General features: G+C 48.6%; 3 protein-coding genes across 3 annotated transcripts; all 3 read left to right on the forward strand.

Annotated features, from left to right (window-relative positions):
- Positions 1-1,179: 1,179 nt before the first annotated feature.
- Positions 1,180-6,209, forward strand: LOC101772947 (MLO-like protein 9). The gene is made up of 15 exons (XM_004983737.3): positions 1,180-1,508; positions 1,696-1,753; positions 1,857-2,053; positions 2,246-2,362; positions 2,463-2,517; positions 2,685-2,773; positions 3,110-3,184; positions 3,252-3,340; positions 3,828-3,877; positions 4,175-4,215; positions 4,306-4,479; positions 4,778-4,813; positions 4,897-4,964; positions 5,053-5,113; positions 5,288-6,209. The coding sequence occupies exons 1-15, from the start codon at positions 1,371-1,373 to the stop codon at positions 5,756-5,758; spliced, it is 1,719 nt and encodes a 572-aa protein (XP_004983794.1). The 5' UTR covers positions 1,180-1,370; the 3' UTR covers positions 5,759-6,209.
- Positions 6,210-6,393: 184 nt separating this feature from the next.
- Positions 6,394-9,963, forward strand: LOC101773362 (putative pentatricopeptide repeat-containing protein At3g25060, mitochondrial). The gene is made up of 2 exons (XM_004983738.2): positions 6,394-9,435; positions 9,662-9,963. The coding sequence occupies exon 1, from the start codon at positions 6,542-6,544 to the stop codon at positions 8,582-8,584; it is 2,043 nt and encodes a 680-aa protein (XP_004983795.1). The 5' UTR covers positions 6,394-6,541; the 3' UTR covers positions 8,585-9,435; positions 9,662-9,963.
- Positions 9,964-12,429: 2,466 nt separating this feature from the next.
- LOC101774184 (RING-H2 finger protein ATL80-like) lies at positions 12,430-13,889 on the forward strand. The gene has a single exon (XM_014804531.2). It carries the CDS (start codon positions 12,697-12,699, stop codon positions 13,498-13,500), a length of 804 nt encoding a protein of 267 aa, XP_014660017.1. The 5' UTR covers positions 12,430-12,696; the 3' UTR covers positions 13,501-13,889.
- Positions 13,890-15,709: the final 1,820 nt, after the last annotated feature.

The raw sequence follows: 15,709 nt of genomic DNA on the forward strand, positions 1-15,709 counted from the left end.
GTCAGATGACACTTCAGTTTTCTTGTCTAGTATGTTTTTTTCTTGGATTTACTTCTTTTTCAACTGGACTCTCACAATCCGCACCCCCCCCAGTAATTCGAAGCTTTCGTTACAGGGCTTAACACCATACGCTCTAATACTTATGAATCTAGCTTTTACGCTGCCAACCTTGATCACCTTGTGCTCCGCACCCACGACTCGGCGCCATCCATCCTGGCGCCAAGCCCCCGCCACGTCGGCATCTGCGTCAGCAGCTGCGCATGGACCTTGGCGTCAGGATGGCTAGTGCCGAGACGTGTAAGCTTGGCGCCAGCGTGGATGACGCCAAGTTAAGGGTCTAGATTTTGAAATGATTCTGCTAGGAGCGTATTTGTGAGAATCTTTCAAAAAAGAGCTAAAAAATAAAAAAGATGGTACGCACGAGCGAATAAAAGAAACTTTTTATGGTCACACCACCAATTAGATTATAGAAGTTTCATGAAAAAATTCATTAGCATTAATTTTCTATGTATTTACGAGGAAAGAGGATGGGAAATTTCATCATATGTGAAAGGAGTTTCATCCCATGAAACTCAATTGGCATGGTTACCTAGTTTGTAATCTTGGTAACTGTGCGATGAAACTATGCACTGAGACTGCCCTCGTAGACTAAGATAATGCTACTAAACTTTAAGAACATGAGGTACCATTTTTTGATATTTATTTATATACGAAGATCCAAGATACAATTAATTTGTATTCAAAAGGCTTTCAGAAGGGGAAAAAAAATACTCCATCCCATAATATTATATAGCCCATTACGAGATATTAAGAGGCACCACCAATAATAATACAAAAGGTAGTGCTAAAGGTTAGTTGTACCGTTTTTTCGTTATTTAGATACGAAGATCGTTGTATTTTGTTTGATAAAGCCATTCCATTTATATGTTTTTCGTGTACCCGAATTCTTCTTCCTCTCTAATTAAAAGGCACTTCTATTCGCAGAAAAAAAAAGTTAAAAGGCACTTCAATTTGACATTTTACGCATTGTACCGTGGAGAGTTTCAACTTTCATTCAAACAACAAAAAGGCAGAAATAGAAAAAAAAAACTCGACAGGGGGTATTCTGAAGCAATATGGAAAAGGCTAGGACTAAATCCCCAAATCAGCCACCGCAGAACACGGTTCTTTTCTCTCGGAGCCTGTCGTTTGAACTCACAACTCAGCGCTGCTCTGCTGCTCAAATAGACACGCACACACCTGTCTCCGGGCAGGCACGCGGCGGCACCGGCAATCGTCCCATCCGCTCCATTAACGCACACTCCACTCCTCCACGCCGGGGTTCAGGCGCGCGGCCAGGCCATCAACGCTGCCGCGAGCGCACATAGGGGATGGGCGGCGCCGGCGGAGGAGCCGCCGCCGGCACGAGGTCGCTGGACCAGACGCCGACGTGGGCCGTGGCCGCCGTCTGCGCCGTCATCGTCGCCGCATCCATCCTGCTCGAGGGCCTCCTCCACCACCTCGGCCAGGTACGCTGGGGCTTCCATTCCCCATCAATCCCCTCTCTTGCCAGATTTTCGTCCGTCTCCGCTCCGCTTGTTGCCGTTCTTGGATATAATTTGATTTGTTCTTGAGCTTTTTAATCCGCTCCTCCTCTGCTTCGTGTTGGATGGAACCGCTGATTTGTTTCCTTGCGTGCTGTTGCTCTGTCACCAGTTGCTCAGCAAGAAGCGGAAGAAGGCGCTGTTCGACGCTCTGGAGAAGGTTAAATCCGGTAAGCGGTTGCATTCCTTTCTTTCTAGTTCGAACCATCAGCCGCACTCTATCGTCCATAGGCGAAGACGAATCTGACGCGTTTTCGAGTTCGGTATGCGCAGAGCTGATGACTCTGGGGTTCATATCGCTGCTGCTGACGGTGACGGGGAGGTACGTATCGCGCATCTGCATCCCGGAGGGAGCCGCCAACACCATGCTGCCCTGCGTTCGATCCGGCCACTCGGAGGCGAAAGAGCCCAGTGGTCATGGCCGACGGCACCTATCTGAAGATTCGACCGACCTCTTTTCCTGCCCCAAAGTGAGTGAAAGAGTCCACGGTGCAGTAGTAGTTTACTTTGTGCAATGGCAGGATTTGTCCTCATTAATATTGAGTGCCCGGATGTCAGGGTAAAGAAATAGTTCTTGTCCTTATGTTTGGATTTATCTGTTGAAAGGATCCAGGCCATTTCGAATTGTCTGCTCGCCTGTGCTAATCCAAATGACATGGCAGGGCATGGTGTCGCTTGTTTCAGCCGACGGGATGCATCAGCTGCATATTTTCGTGTTCTTCTTGGCCGTCTTCCATGTCACGTTTAGTTTCTTTACAATGTCCCTGGGTAGAGCAAAGGTATGTTGGGTTCTTATGCCGTACTGGTTTTCTTTTCTGAAAGCAATCATGGACAAAAGTTGCAAGCTTGCAATCACTCAGAATTTTTGTTTCTACTCAGACGCGTATATGGAAGGTGTGGGAAAAGGAATTACCAACCTACGAATTCCAATACGGTACTGTACTATCTATTTTTTGATTGGATGTTGTTTCATATGGTCTACATGCAATTTATAACATATACGGTTGTGCATAGTTGGTTAAATTCTTTTTTATTTTACTGTCATGCTGATTCGGTTCATCCATTTGTTTGAAAATTTGTTGTCATATGAAACTTTTGCAGATCCCTCAAAGTTCAGGCTTACTCATCAAACATCTTTTGTGAGGCAACATGCAAGCAGTTGGAGCAAAAGCGCAGTCATGCTTTATGTTGTAAGTTGTTTCATGTCTCGTTTGTATGGCTAGTTGGCTACAATCGTTCAGTTAACTTCATATTTAATCTCTTCTCTGGTTAATATACTCAAATTGTTTCTTATGATATTACTGAATATTGACCATCAATAGTTTAAAACTTTTAGTTCTACAGGTGAGTTATTTCCAATTGAACCACAAGATTTCATAATAAAATCATAATGTGCATGCAACACTGCAATAAAATGATCTAACTAAAGTTAAAGTGCTTATGTTATACGTGTATTCCGTATCCAGAGATGAACTTAGTTCCTTTGAAACTCATTGCTTTATATGCTTCTACTTGTTGTATTGTAGGTGAGCTTCTTTAGACAGTTTTTTAGATCTGTTCGGAGGACAGACTACTTTACTTTGCGGCATGGATTCATTGCAGTAAGTAGTCTCTGATTTTGAGTTATTTCCTGCTTTCAGTTCTGGTTGCTAATAAATGTTTGCATAGGCTCATTTATCTCCAGGGACCAGGTTCAATTTTCGAAAGTATATCAAGAGGTCATTGGAGGATGATTTCAAGACAGTTGTTGGCATTAGGTACAGAAGCCTGATAATCTTGCTTGTGTAATGTTATACATTCATAATTCACACACTACTCTAACTCTCTAAGTATATCACCTGAATTAGAAAATATAATTCTGGCATTTCTAAGTGTCTCTTTCACCTGCTTGATAGATTAGTGTATTAGTGACAAAATGTGTTAATGGTAGGTAATTTTTCTTTATTCATGTTTTTTAATCAAAGAATATTTAGACATTCGTAGTTATAAAGCTTTGTACGAATAACATCCAAATTTATTGTGCTTGTTTGTTTTATTATAGCTTCTTTCATCTGCCTTGTAACATTTTGTTTAGAAAATGAGGCAACTCTTTTTTTACAAAGTTCTCAGCTATCCATCTGACTAAAGGGAAAATACATTATAAAACAATGTCTAAATTAAGGAAAGAAAAGTCTATTGTTAATCTTCCATCCATTCTTGTTGAATAACATGATGACTCATTTGTAACATCAATTATTTATTCAGTCCACCTTTATGGGCCTCTGCTCTCGCTGTCATGCTCTTCAATGTTCATGGTACGTCATTATTTTATTTCCCAACCCCCTGAATTCCCAGAAAACTATATGCTGCCGAATAATCTATAGTAATTCTCATAGCATGCCTCTAGTGGTAGAACATTCTCTGCTTTGAATATATTTTTTTAAACACTGCTTCGAATGTAACTTGGGTTACACCTAAACAAGTTCCAGCACACCAACAGACTAGCTCCTTGGTTGTGCTTCATGTTCAATTTGGCAGGATAGTTTCTAGGACACCATGAAGTCCTATAGAGCTGCTATTAATTTCTTTTGTTTTGATTATTCTTTTACCAGGATGGCATAACTTGTTCTGGTTCTCAACGATTCCCCTTGTAGTAAGTGCGTAGAGTGTTTGTGTTATGTCTTTGTTTGTGGTGGTAAAAGATTTTGTATGGCTGGTGCTAACTACACTTTCCTATATGTAGGTGATTCTAGCAGTTGGAACAAAGCTGCAGGCTATAATTGCTATGATGGCTGTTGAAATTACAGAGAGGCATACAGTTATTCAAGGCATGCCAGTGGTAAAACTGAGTGATGATCATTTTTGGTTCGGGAAGCCTCGTCTGGTTCTCCATCTCATCCATTTCGCATCATTTCAGGTCAGTAAAGGCCAGAAAGGTACCTTAGCAGCAAGCATGCTAACTTGAACTTAAAGCATCTGGACAACATATGCATGGCATTCTCAAACCTTTAGTTGAGTGCATTGATCAAGTGGAAAAAGAATTGTTATGATGAAAAGCAGAGAACATTTGATTTCCCCCATATTGACTTTTATCTCTAGTCTTATGCACTTTAAAGAATTAAATTCAAGTCAATGATGCTGGTATTTTTTTAAAATAAGAAATCTTGAAAATAGTTCTTATGCCTATATCTGACAGCTGTTCTTTCTTTTTGCAGAATGCATTTGAGATTACATATTTCTTTTGGATTTGGGTAAGGCTTTCGAGATTGGAATCATTTTCAGTGGCGCAAGTGTAGTCTGCGTGAAACTTTACTGATGACAAACTTCTATGCAGTACGAATTTGGGCTGAGATCCTGCTTCCATGACAGCTTTGAGCTTATCATCGCAAGAGTCTGCCTTGGGTAAGTTTCAGATGCTTCTGCCGTTTTATTGTTTACTTTTCTGCTTACTATTAACCATCCAATTCATTTGCATTCCATCTTTTTACAGGGCTGTCGTCCAATTTATGTGCAGCTATATCACCCTTCCACTCTATGCCCTTGTATCTCAGGTGAACACACATTCACATTGCATACTTACATTCAATCACCAGCCAACATTTTTGTCAGAGAGATAACTGAATTATTCACTCCGGAGTTGCCAAACTCTATGAGTTAGTGTTATCTTTGTATGTCAGATGCATTTACCCCTTGGAAGACTAACTTGGGAGAGGTTTGTTTTCCAGATGGGGTCACAAATGAAGAGAACAATTTTCGACGAGCAGACGGCGAAGGCCCTGAAGAAGTGGCACAAGGCAGTGGTGAAGAAGAAGCACAACAAGGAGTCGTCAGATGACCCTTCCCAGACCCCAAGCACGGACACAACAACAGGAGGAACGGAGGCGAGCGAGTGGCGTCGGCCGCACGAGGTGCCGGTCCGCCACCTCCACCGTTACAAGACCATCGCTCACGTCGGCGGCACGAGAAGCCCGCTGTCGGACTCGGACTACAGCGACACGGAGGACGCCGAGCCGCTGTCGTCATCGCAGACCAGGCACCTGATACCGCCGGCGAAGCAGCGGAGCCTGGACACCGGGGGGGCGGAGGTGCGCGTGGATGTTGCGGCGGCGGCGCCGCCGCGCGCCGTCCTGCAGGACAGCTTCTCGTTCCCGAGGCCGCCTCCTCACCATGTGCCGGACAAGCGTGCTAGTGTTTAGCAGCAGCAGCAGCAGCAGGAGGTGATGCTAACCTATATGAGAGATCGAACGCTTTAGATGATGGTACTCCATTCATTCTAAATTATAGATATTTTGATTTTTCTAAGTTCATAGCTTTTGCTATACATCTAGAATGTACTCTATGTCTAGGTGTATATCAAAATATATGAACTTAGGATACCAAAACGACCTATAATTTGGGACGAAACGGAGGAAGTATTAGATTAGTAGTATTTCAGCTTTGTAGTATAGTTGCCTGCTGTAAGTCATGTCTGGATTGATGACTGCGGATGTTTGTCTTTTGGGGCTAATTCAGGTGTTAGTGGTGTGGTTAGCTAGAGCCTAGAGCCTAGTATAGTCGTTGATTTACTTGTAAGCAAAGTGATTTCATGGAACAGTAAAGCTAAAGCAGAGTGAAATCCATGGAGCCTTCACTTAGAGGGGTCGTTTAGCTGCACGCCTGCACATTCAAACTGTGCAATGGTGATATGCAAACAGAGGAGCTGAAGAAATTTAAGGTGATACTGCTATTATATCTTACAGTTAATAAGGCCCACTGTTCACTGATGCCAGAAACTTTGAGCTGATTCTCTTTTTCTGAAGGAAAAACTACAAAATATTGGGCTGTCATTCTGCCTGCACCATCTGGCCTTTGGCATTTTGGGCCAAATTGTTTTCTCCACTTGGCCTAACTCCAGCCCAATTTGGGTCGCACACTCTTCAGCGTCTTCTATTCTATGGCCGCCTGGCCGGAGATCCCTTTCCTCCGCCACTCCAAATGCTATGCGCCTTCCCGCCTTCCTCGCCGACCAGCGCCGCCTCCGCTGCGTCCTCTCCTCCTCCAGCGCCACGCTCGCGACGCTCACCCGCCTCCACGCCCTCCTCATCGTCTCCTCCTCCCACCATCTCCTCGCATCCCTCGCGGCCTCCTACGCCCGCGCCGGCGCGCTCGACGCCGCGGAGTCCACCCTCGTGAACTCCCCCGCCTCCCCTTCCTCAATAGCCGCCTGGAACGCGCTCCTCGCCGCGCACTCCCGGGGCGGCTCCCCTGGCACCGCGCTCCGCGTCTTCCGCGCCCTCCCGCCCGCCGCGCGCCCCGACAGCACCACCTTCACGCTCGCGCTCTCCGCGTGCGCGCGCCTCGGGGACCTCGCCGCCGCGGAAAACATCAAGGACCGCGCGTTCGAGGCCGGTTACAGAAAGGACGTATTTGTTTGCTCGGCGCTGCTCCATCTCTATTCAAGATGCGGCTCCATGGGGGGCGCCGTCAAGGTTTTCGATAGAATGCCGAGGAGGGACCGTGTAGCGTGGAGCACGATGGTTGCTGGGTTCTTGAGCGCTGGGAGGCCTCTGGAGGCGCTTGATATGTACATGAGGATGAGGGAGGATGGCGTGGAGGGGGACGAGGTGGTCATGGTTGGGGTTATACAAGCCTGCGCGGCAGTGGGGAATGCCCAAATGGGGGCCTCAGTTCATGGGTATCTACTGCGGCATGGTATGAGGATGGATGTTTTTACATCAACTAGCCTTGTGGACATGTACGCCAAGAACAGGCAGTTTGATGTGGCACGCCGAGTGTTTAGAATGATGCCTTACAGGAATGCTGTCTCATGGAGCGCGCTGATTTCTGGGCTTGCACAGAACGGGCATGCAGATGAGGCACTTGACTTGTTCAGAGAGATGCAGGTTTCTGGGCTTCAGCCTGATTCAGGAGCACTTGTTAGTGCGCTGCTAGCTTGTGCTGATATGGGACTCCTGAAGCTAGGGAAGTTGATACATGCTTTCATCCTAAGGAGGCTTGAGTTTGACTGTATTTTGGGCACAGCAGTCATTAACATGTACTCAAAATGTGGCTCCCTAGCAAGTGCTCAAATGCTTTTCAGTGGGGTTGGCTCGGGAGACTTGGTTTTCTGGAATGCAATGATTGCGTGTTATGGTGCTCATGGACGAGGTCGTGATGCTCTGGCTCTGTTCCAAGAATTGAATGATACAGGAATAAGGCCTGACCATGCCACATTTGCTTCTCTTCTGTCTGCTCTAAGCCACTCTGGTCTTGTGGAGGAAGGCAAATTCTGGTTTGATCGCATGATTAAGGAGTTTGGCATTGAACCTGCAGAGAAGCACTATGTATGTATAGTTGATCTTTTAGCACGTTCCGGTCTTGTGGAAGAAGCCAACGACATTCTAGCATCAATGCAAACTGAACCGACCATTGCAATTTGGGTCGCTCTGCTTTCAGGTTGCTTGAATAACAAGAAGGTAGAGATTGGAGAAACTATAGCAGAAAAGATCCTTGAGTTGCAACCTGAAGACATAGGTGTCCTTGCGCTGGTCTCAAATCTCTATGCTGCTGCAAAGAAGTGGGACAAGGTCAGGGAGGTTAGGAAGCTAATGAAGAATAGCGGCAGCAGGAAAATACCTGGCTATAGCTTGGTCGAGGTGCGTGGAACACGTCACTCGTTTGTGATGGAAGACCAGAGCCACCCTCAGCACCAGGAGATCCTGAAAATGGTCGCGAAGCTTGATTCCGAGATGAAGAAGATGGGCTATGTTCCAAGAACAGAGTTCGTGTACCATGACCTGGATGAAGATGTGAAGGAGCAGCTTCTCAGCTACCACAGCGAGAGGCTGGCCATCGCCTTCGGTCTGCTGAACACCAGTCCAGGAACGAGGCTTGTGATCATCAAGAACCTCAGGGTCTGCGGCAATTGCCATGATGCCATTAAGTATATCTCAAGGATCACAGACCGGGAGATCGTTGTTCGAGATGCAAAGCGGTTCCACCATTTCAAAGATGGATCCTGTTCTTGTGGAGATTACTGGTGATTGTGTCTTACTGACAGGGCCACCTGTCTGCTTTGTAGCAGAGAAAGTTCACTGCACCTAGTCCTGATTTTGGTTTACTTGACTGCTGGGAACCAGCATAGCTAATATTCCCAGTTATGTACAAGTAAATCTGACCTCAGGCAATCTTTTGATTCACTAAGACAAATTGGATAAACAGGCAAATTGAGGAAACCTTGGAAGAAGATTCTCCTCAGTAATGCCAGTGCGTACTTGGTCGTGTCTGCCTCACTCTCTTTTTCAGATTTCGCTTTCCTAACCCATGGAATAGGGTGAGTTGCTACGTGTGATTGTGGCAGCGGGAATCACCACAAGCATGAACTTCTTCTGGAGTGTGAATGGAAGATCCACATTTGAACAGGCGACAGCTGACTGTTGAGATGCACATAGTTCTACTTCTCATCCATTCAGCTTCTGTCCAAAACTGAAAGCGTGCAGGAACCTGCAAGACATAACACAACACTTCGCCCTTCTCCGTAGTTTTACTATCCACTCTGCAGCAGCGTGTTATCTGAAGTTTCTTGGAACATTCAGCAAAACATTCTGATTTGTGAAAGGAAAAGAAGTCTGTCAAGTCTCAAAGTTTGTGAGTCAAAGGAAGATTTCATGAGTATTCTTGTCCTAGCTCCATCTTATAGGCTATCATCTCCACAAGGAGAAAACACAGCTCCGTCATTCCGTAATCCATCACTATCCTCTCATCACAGCGTCTGCTGTTCTGTCCTGGCAATGTCCCTGCCGTGGCCACAGGATGGGGGGAGAACGACCATGTTGGTGAAGGATTGTGCCGGTCCCTACAGGCGAAGCTGACTCCGGTGCTCCTGCAGCTTCGAGTGAGCTACTTTCTACACCCTTGCCCCCCATATCTTTAGGCTTTGCAATATTTGTTGATCTGCACTGGCAGGATTTGGTTTATCATCCTAGTCCAAATACATTTACTAGTTCTTGGCTTCTTGCCTTCTCTGTACTTCGCTATGCGCAATAGTTCTTCATGCTGCCATTGCAAAATAACCTGACAATTTTTATTTTCTTTATCCTTCTTTGTTGCGTGTTGGGCAGTGCCAGGCACATGGAGCTGCTCGAGGAGATGCGAAGAATGCCTGGGACAAAACGGGAAGATTGAATCCATGTATAGGGAGAATCAAGATCTCCACGAAAAAGCCTCCTAAATGCTTATGTATGCCTAGGATGTCATGGTTGGGACATATTTCAATCAGTCATCTATACATGTTTGAAGGGTTTGATTTCAAATGTTTGACGTTCGTCGGGAATACCTGACAATAACTAATACTATAGTATCACGTGAATGTTCAGTGCTTAAGTAGCATAATGCACACACGTGTAACTGTGCAAGTTAATCATATGGTCGAATTTCGCCTGGCAGAGAAGCGGGAACAATATTTCCTGAAAGAAGTCCCCTTTGGTTGGGATTTTTGGGAACAAACGATAATTGGCAATACAAAATTACAAACTGAGTTCTAGCATAGGCGACCATAACCGCACGGACACAAATGAAGGTGATCCTCTGAAGCAATCAATTGTTCCATCAAGAAAAAAAAAAGCAGGAACAGAAAGCTAGCAGGCGTGCGGTGGTGAACCGAGAGTTCCGTAACTGATCACGCTGTGCCCTTTCAGTGTTCAGAGAGGTCTCTTGTTTTTGCTATGTAATCACAACCATGTAAAACTTTCTCCATGTCTATCACTATCAGCGGAACTGCCATGGAGCTGTAGCATAGCATGTGTAGGCAGCCATTCCTCCACGCACGCGCGAGTAGCCGTGTCACGGTCGTTGAGAGCCGCCCCACCCGCCATTTCCGGCGCCAACTCCACCACAAACCCTACCTGTCCGGTATTCACCGGTGCCCGCCACCACCGATCGCGACACCGGTCACCTGCAGTGCCCGCACGGGCATTCGGTGCACCGGCACCACCACCCCATCGTCACCCGCCGCCCCGTCCCGTCCTCCACGAATCACAGCCCGCGCGCACGGGCGCTGCCGAGCCGGGCGCGCACGTCTCCCCCCTCCGAGCCCTCTCCACGCGTACTCCGGTTCTCGCGCCGCGCCGGCCGCGCTGCCGCGGCGCGTGCGCGCGAGCCCGTGCCATCCCCGGGGCTGCGGCTTGGCCTTCGTGGGCGCGACGCTGGCCGTGTGTGGACGGGGCCGGTGGAGACAGCGACGGCGGCCGGGAAAGGCGCGCGTCTCGGCGGTGGAGCTTTCGCGGCCGTGGGCGCGTTCTGTCGCGGGGAAAACGACCCGGTGGAAAAGGTGGCAGGCGAGCAAAGGAAGGGTCGGCGAATTTCGCGGACGGATGGGGAGTGCGAAAATCAGCTCCGGAGGATCTGTACCGGGGTCCCGGGGAGTGGTCCTAGATAACGGTCCTTGGACTTTTGCGAGCACCATCGTCGCTCACCGGGTCGGGTGGGGTGGCTGCTCGAGTCGTGTGTGGTTGCGAGACGCTTGTTGCCACGTCCGGATCGAGACCGACCCATCCGTGGAACCCGACCTGCACCTGCCACGCCCCATGTGGGATCGTGTGCCGATGCCGCGCCGGCTGGCGTCTGAACTGGGGTACTGAACTGAACATCCTGGCAAGTTTGGCCTCCGCCACCGCCGATGATTGGGGGCACGGCATCTTTTTTTTTAAAAAAAATATCTGCAGGTTCGTTCGTTGACGCATTGACCTGGAAGGGAAAAGGAGCTGTTTGCTTGGCATCATGACATGGAGTATCATCTGGGGCATCGGAAATTCGAGTGGTAGTTGCTGCAGATGGATATGGCCCATGTTAGCTGATGACTAAAGTCTTGCTCTTTTGTGTGTGCTGATCTCCTACCTCTATGTAATAATGTTAGGAAGAAACTGGCTGTGTTTTTTTATTGAGAAGGAAAATGGCTGGTAACAAGTTTATTTCTGAGGATTCTGGATCTTTACTTGAAAAAAGGATTCTAGATCATCCCTGCTCTCTCCACTTCAATCAGTCTTAAGTGGCTATTAACACGTTTAAATGGCCAATTAGCATTGGATCACTATGAGGTTATTTGGCAGTTCCTACTACTAATACTAGTGGTTGATTATCGTGGTAATCGCAGCAGACAGCTGGTGGATGATTGGTGGGCTGATGGCTACACAAAGCCCTCGAGATATCGGAAAGTTTGGAGGTGAACTATATATCTATTTCCATTTATTTTCTCTACAAATTCACTTTAATTTGCTGGGATATTTGAGCCAAGGCACCATGTTGGTCCTTCTTCTTGATAGCGAGCACTGTATTCCAGCCGTTGTCGTGCAGAGGATTCTTGGTGGTATAATTGTACAACTGCTCTACTACAAAAAGTCTTCATCTCCAACCCCCATCAAGTATTCAAGTCTACCTGTTTTTTTCTGCTTTTCACCTAACCCAGCTTAGAGTTATGCTATCAAAATACAACATCTTGGAAGTCTTCACCATTCCCGAATTGAGGTACATTCTCAAAATCTAACATATTTCCCTCACACCACATTTAAATTGCTAATTCGATAAATGTACTATGCTAAACGCTACTCCCTCCGTTCCAAATATAAGTTATTCCAATTTTTTTGAAAAGTCAAAGCATCTCAAATTTAATCAAATTTATACAATAAAGTACTAATATTTATGATAAATAAGTACCATTAGTTTGTTTATCAAATATATTTTCATAATATATCTATTCGGTGCTATAAATCTTATAATTTTGATCAAATATAAAATAATTTGACTTAAAAAAAAGTTGGAATGACTAATTTGGAACGGAACGAGCACTAGTATGGAAGGGGCAGATAGGAAGTGTTAGTTAGTGGCACCAATACATTTTCTCATTTTCCTCCGAGAGTTAAAATAATAAGACCTCGGAAAAAAAAACAGAGAGAAATACAAAGGGTATAATGGTCAAGTGTGCCCCTCCGCCCACAGCTCAGGCTGTCCGTCGTCCTCCCACTCCCCCACCCGAAAGCTTCACCCGGACGCTTGCCCCTCCGTCATTAACCATCCCAACCTTCAAGACCGGGACCTCCCTTTCCGTCCTCTCGCCGCTCCATTCTTTTACGAAAACGCCCCTCACCCACCGGCGCCGGCGATGCCCCGGCCGTCGCCGCCGTCGTATTCGCGGCGCCTCCTCCAGGGCAGCAGCGACAGCAGCGGCCCCGCCAACCCCAACCGTATCCCGGGCATCCCGCCGGCCGACCCGCCCTCGGGCGTCAACTCCGATGTCGTGGTCATCCTCGCCGCCCTGCTCTGCGCGCTCATATGCGTCGTGGGCCTCGCCGCCGTCGCCCGCTGCGCCCGCTCCCGGCGCAACAGGGGCGCCGGGGCCGACGGGGGCGGCCCCTCGTCCCCCTCGAGCATCCCGGGCGACGCCTCGGGGAACTTCGGCGGCGGCGGCGGGCACCACGGCACCGGCGGGAGCGCGACCACGACGACGACCACCACCAAGGGGCTGAAGAAGAAGGCGCTCAAGGCGCTGCCGAAGCTGGCGTACGCGGACGCGGTGGCGGCGGCCGCGGCGGCTCGGGGCGCGGCGCCGGCCGCGGAGGGGGAGGAGGAGGCGAAGGCGGAGGAGCTGCTGGCGGAGTGCGCCATCTGCCTGGCGGAGTTCGGCGAGCGGGAGGAGGTGCGCGTGATGCCGCAGTGCGGGCACGGGTTCCACGTAGCGTGCGTCGACACCTGGCTGCGCTCCAACTCCTCCTGCCCCTCCTGCCGCCGCCCCATCGTGCTCGACGACCCGGCCCCACCGCCCAAGCGCTGCCGCAAGTGCGAGGCCGTCGTCCTGGAGGCCGTCCTCGCCTCCTCGTCGTCCTCCGCCGCCGCCGCCGGCGGCAGCGGCAGCGGCAGCGCCGGCCGGGGGCGCGGCGGCGGTGGGGGTGGGGGATTCTTGCCATAGCATCAGCATTCAGCAGTAGTTGGCCGGTTGATTGCCTGACGGGCGGGCCCATACTCGGTCCCGGTAGTTGAGCTGCCCCCATCTCCCCGTGGCCCACATGTCAGTAGCGGAGCGAAGATCCCCTCCAAAAGCAATGGAAAAAGAAAGGGAGAAGAATAACTAGAAATGTGATTCTTTTTGTGCAACCTTTTGGAGTTCTCCAACTTGAGCTTTGCTTTGTGGGGGGCCTGGCATCTGTTGGAAGCTTGCAATCGCTGTAAACTGTAAAAACATGTGAATTGGGGGTAAAAAAATATGGAGTGTATTTGTACTGTATAGAGCTTGTAGAACACTACTAGATAGGATTAAAAGCAAGGGTAATTCATTTTCACAAGATTAGCCGGTTGCCATTGCTGTGTTCTTAAGAAGTTGACAGGCCATTGGATCATTGCCTAGCTGGACGCCTGGACGCGTGATGGGACACGGGGATGGGCTGGGGAGCTGTGTGTGTGAAGTGGAGTGGATGAGCAGTCTGCTTCGGCGTTAGGTCGCTGCCTCTGAATGTTTCGAAAAAAAGGGTCGCTGCCTCTGCCTCGCCGGGACTGGACGGCCATCAAAGGCATGTGACTCAGCGCGAGGCTTGTCTTCCATCACCATCAGATAATTGGAAGCATCATCGGTTACTGCGCTAAAAAGAAACCGTAGATCCTAAACCTACTCCGGATTCTTTATTCCTGCCATCGAACAAACCTGGTGGCTTCAACAGCTCAAATTGGATTAGCAAATCCTGAAGAAACTTGTGCTAATAACTGAACCAGAAACATTGTGAGCCGATCTGGTGAAAAGGGCACGCCATTTCCCACACGAAATACAGCGAGGCCGAGGCGGCAGCGGCACCAACTCAACTCTGGCGAATCGCGGATCCCCAGCTCGGGACCTTCGGGTTGGCTCGCCGCGAGACACCCCGCGGTTTCCTCGGCGGCCGCGTCGTGATCGCGTGCGCGCTTGATCGCGCCCCCGCCGTCCCGGGCACGACACGAGGGCGCGCGGGTGAGCTGGCGCTCGCGGGATCATGCCATGTGTGGTTGGTGCCGACGTGACGAGAGCAGGGACGCTGCCGTTCTGCTCCAGCGCTTCAGCGGTGGAGTCGTCGTAGCAGGAGACAGTTGCAGTATACAAATAGCTTCAGCTCCCAACTGCCACGGCGCGGAAACTCTTTTTTTTTTCTCGCTTTTTGTTTGTGTATCTAATTTTGTTACGGAGGGCAAAAGAGCCTTTTCCCCGTTTTCAGAAACTAGCGTGCTCGCTCCGGTCAGCAGGTGTTAGTGACGGGTAGTGGCGTCATGGCTTTTCTGGAAGCACGCACTGTTCTTTGTTTCTTGGGTTTATATTGGTACGATGCCTTGCAGAGAGTGCCAAAGGGTTTATCTCAGGTTTCCCAAATTTACCTGAGAACAAGAAGAAGAAATGGTCTTCAAAATTGACCAGAGAACGAGAAGACATATTCTAAATGTGACGTTCTTTGTGCACCAAAGTATGCAAAAATGCTCCGAAATTTGAACCTGAACGGAAGGACCGGCATGACACGTTCTCGAGTTCGGCACTAGTTGCTACCAAAGTACCAATACTAAACGGTGTCTACATCTGATTTTTCAGCAGCATAGCCTCCACTGTTCTTGCCACTACCCAACGACCAACAGTAGTGGAATTGTGGAAAGACAATCTGAACAAGGCAAATCGCCGCGCCGTGTCACCAAGATCCAACACCATTCCAGTGCCGTGCACTCTGATGTGCCTCGTGTATCTTAAAAGGCCAAACAGAACCATGGCTCCTCCGGGATCTCCCCCAAGATATTCCTCAACCCAAAAAGCTTGCCAGCAACTTGGGACCTCGCTTTGCCGCTCTGATCTCCAGAGGTACCACTACAACTAGAGCTGAACACATCACCTTTTCCGCGTTTTATTATGGGTTGAGCAACCATGAAAAGGCCCACGAGCTCCAGAGCAACATGACCATTGGCTCTACCCTGACGGCAAGTCGCAATTGTACTTACCAGCAGTCTCCATTGGAGTCTTGGAGATAATCAGCTGGCTGGAATTCTTCTTACCGTCTCTGTTGGAGATGCTCTCAGGTCTCAGCAGTTCAGCTAGCAGTTCTACTTTTTCTGCCACCATTGGAGACCACCAGAGGATACAACAACTTTAAATTATGATATGAAGTATCTTTCTG

The sequence above is a fragment of the Setaria italica genome, chromosome IX (assembly GCF_000263155.2).
Source record: "Setaria italica strain Yugu1 chromosome IX, Setaria_italica_v2.0, whole genome shotgun sequence".
NCBI lineage: Eukaryota > Viridiplantae > Streptophyta > Magnoliopsida > Poales > Poaceae > Setaria > Setaria italica.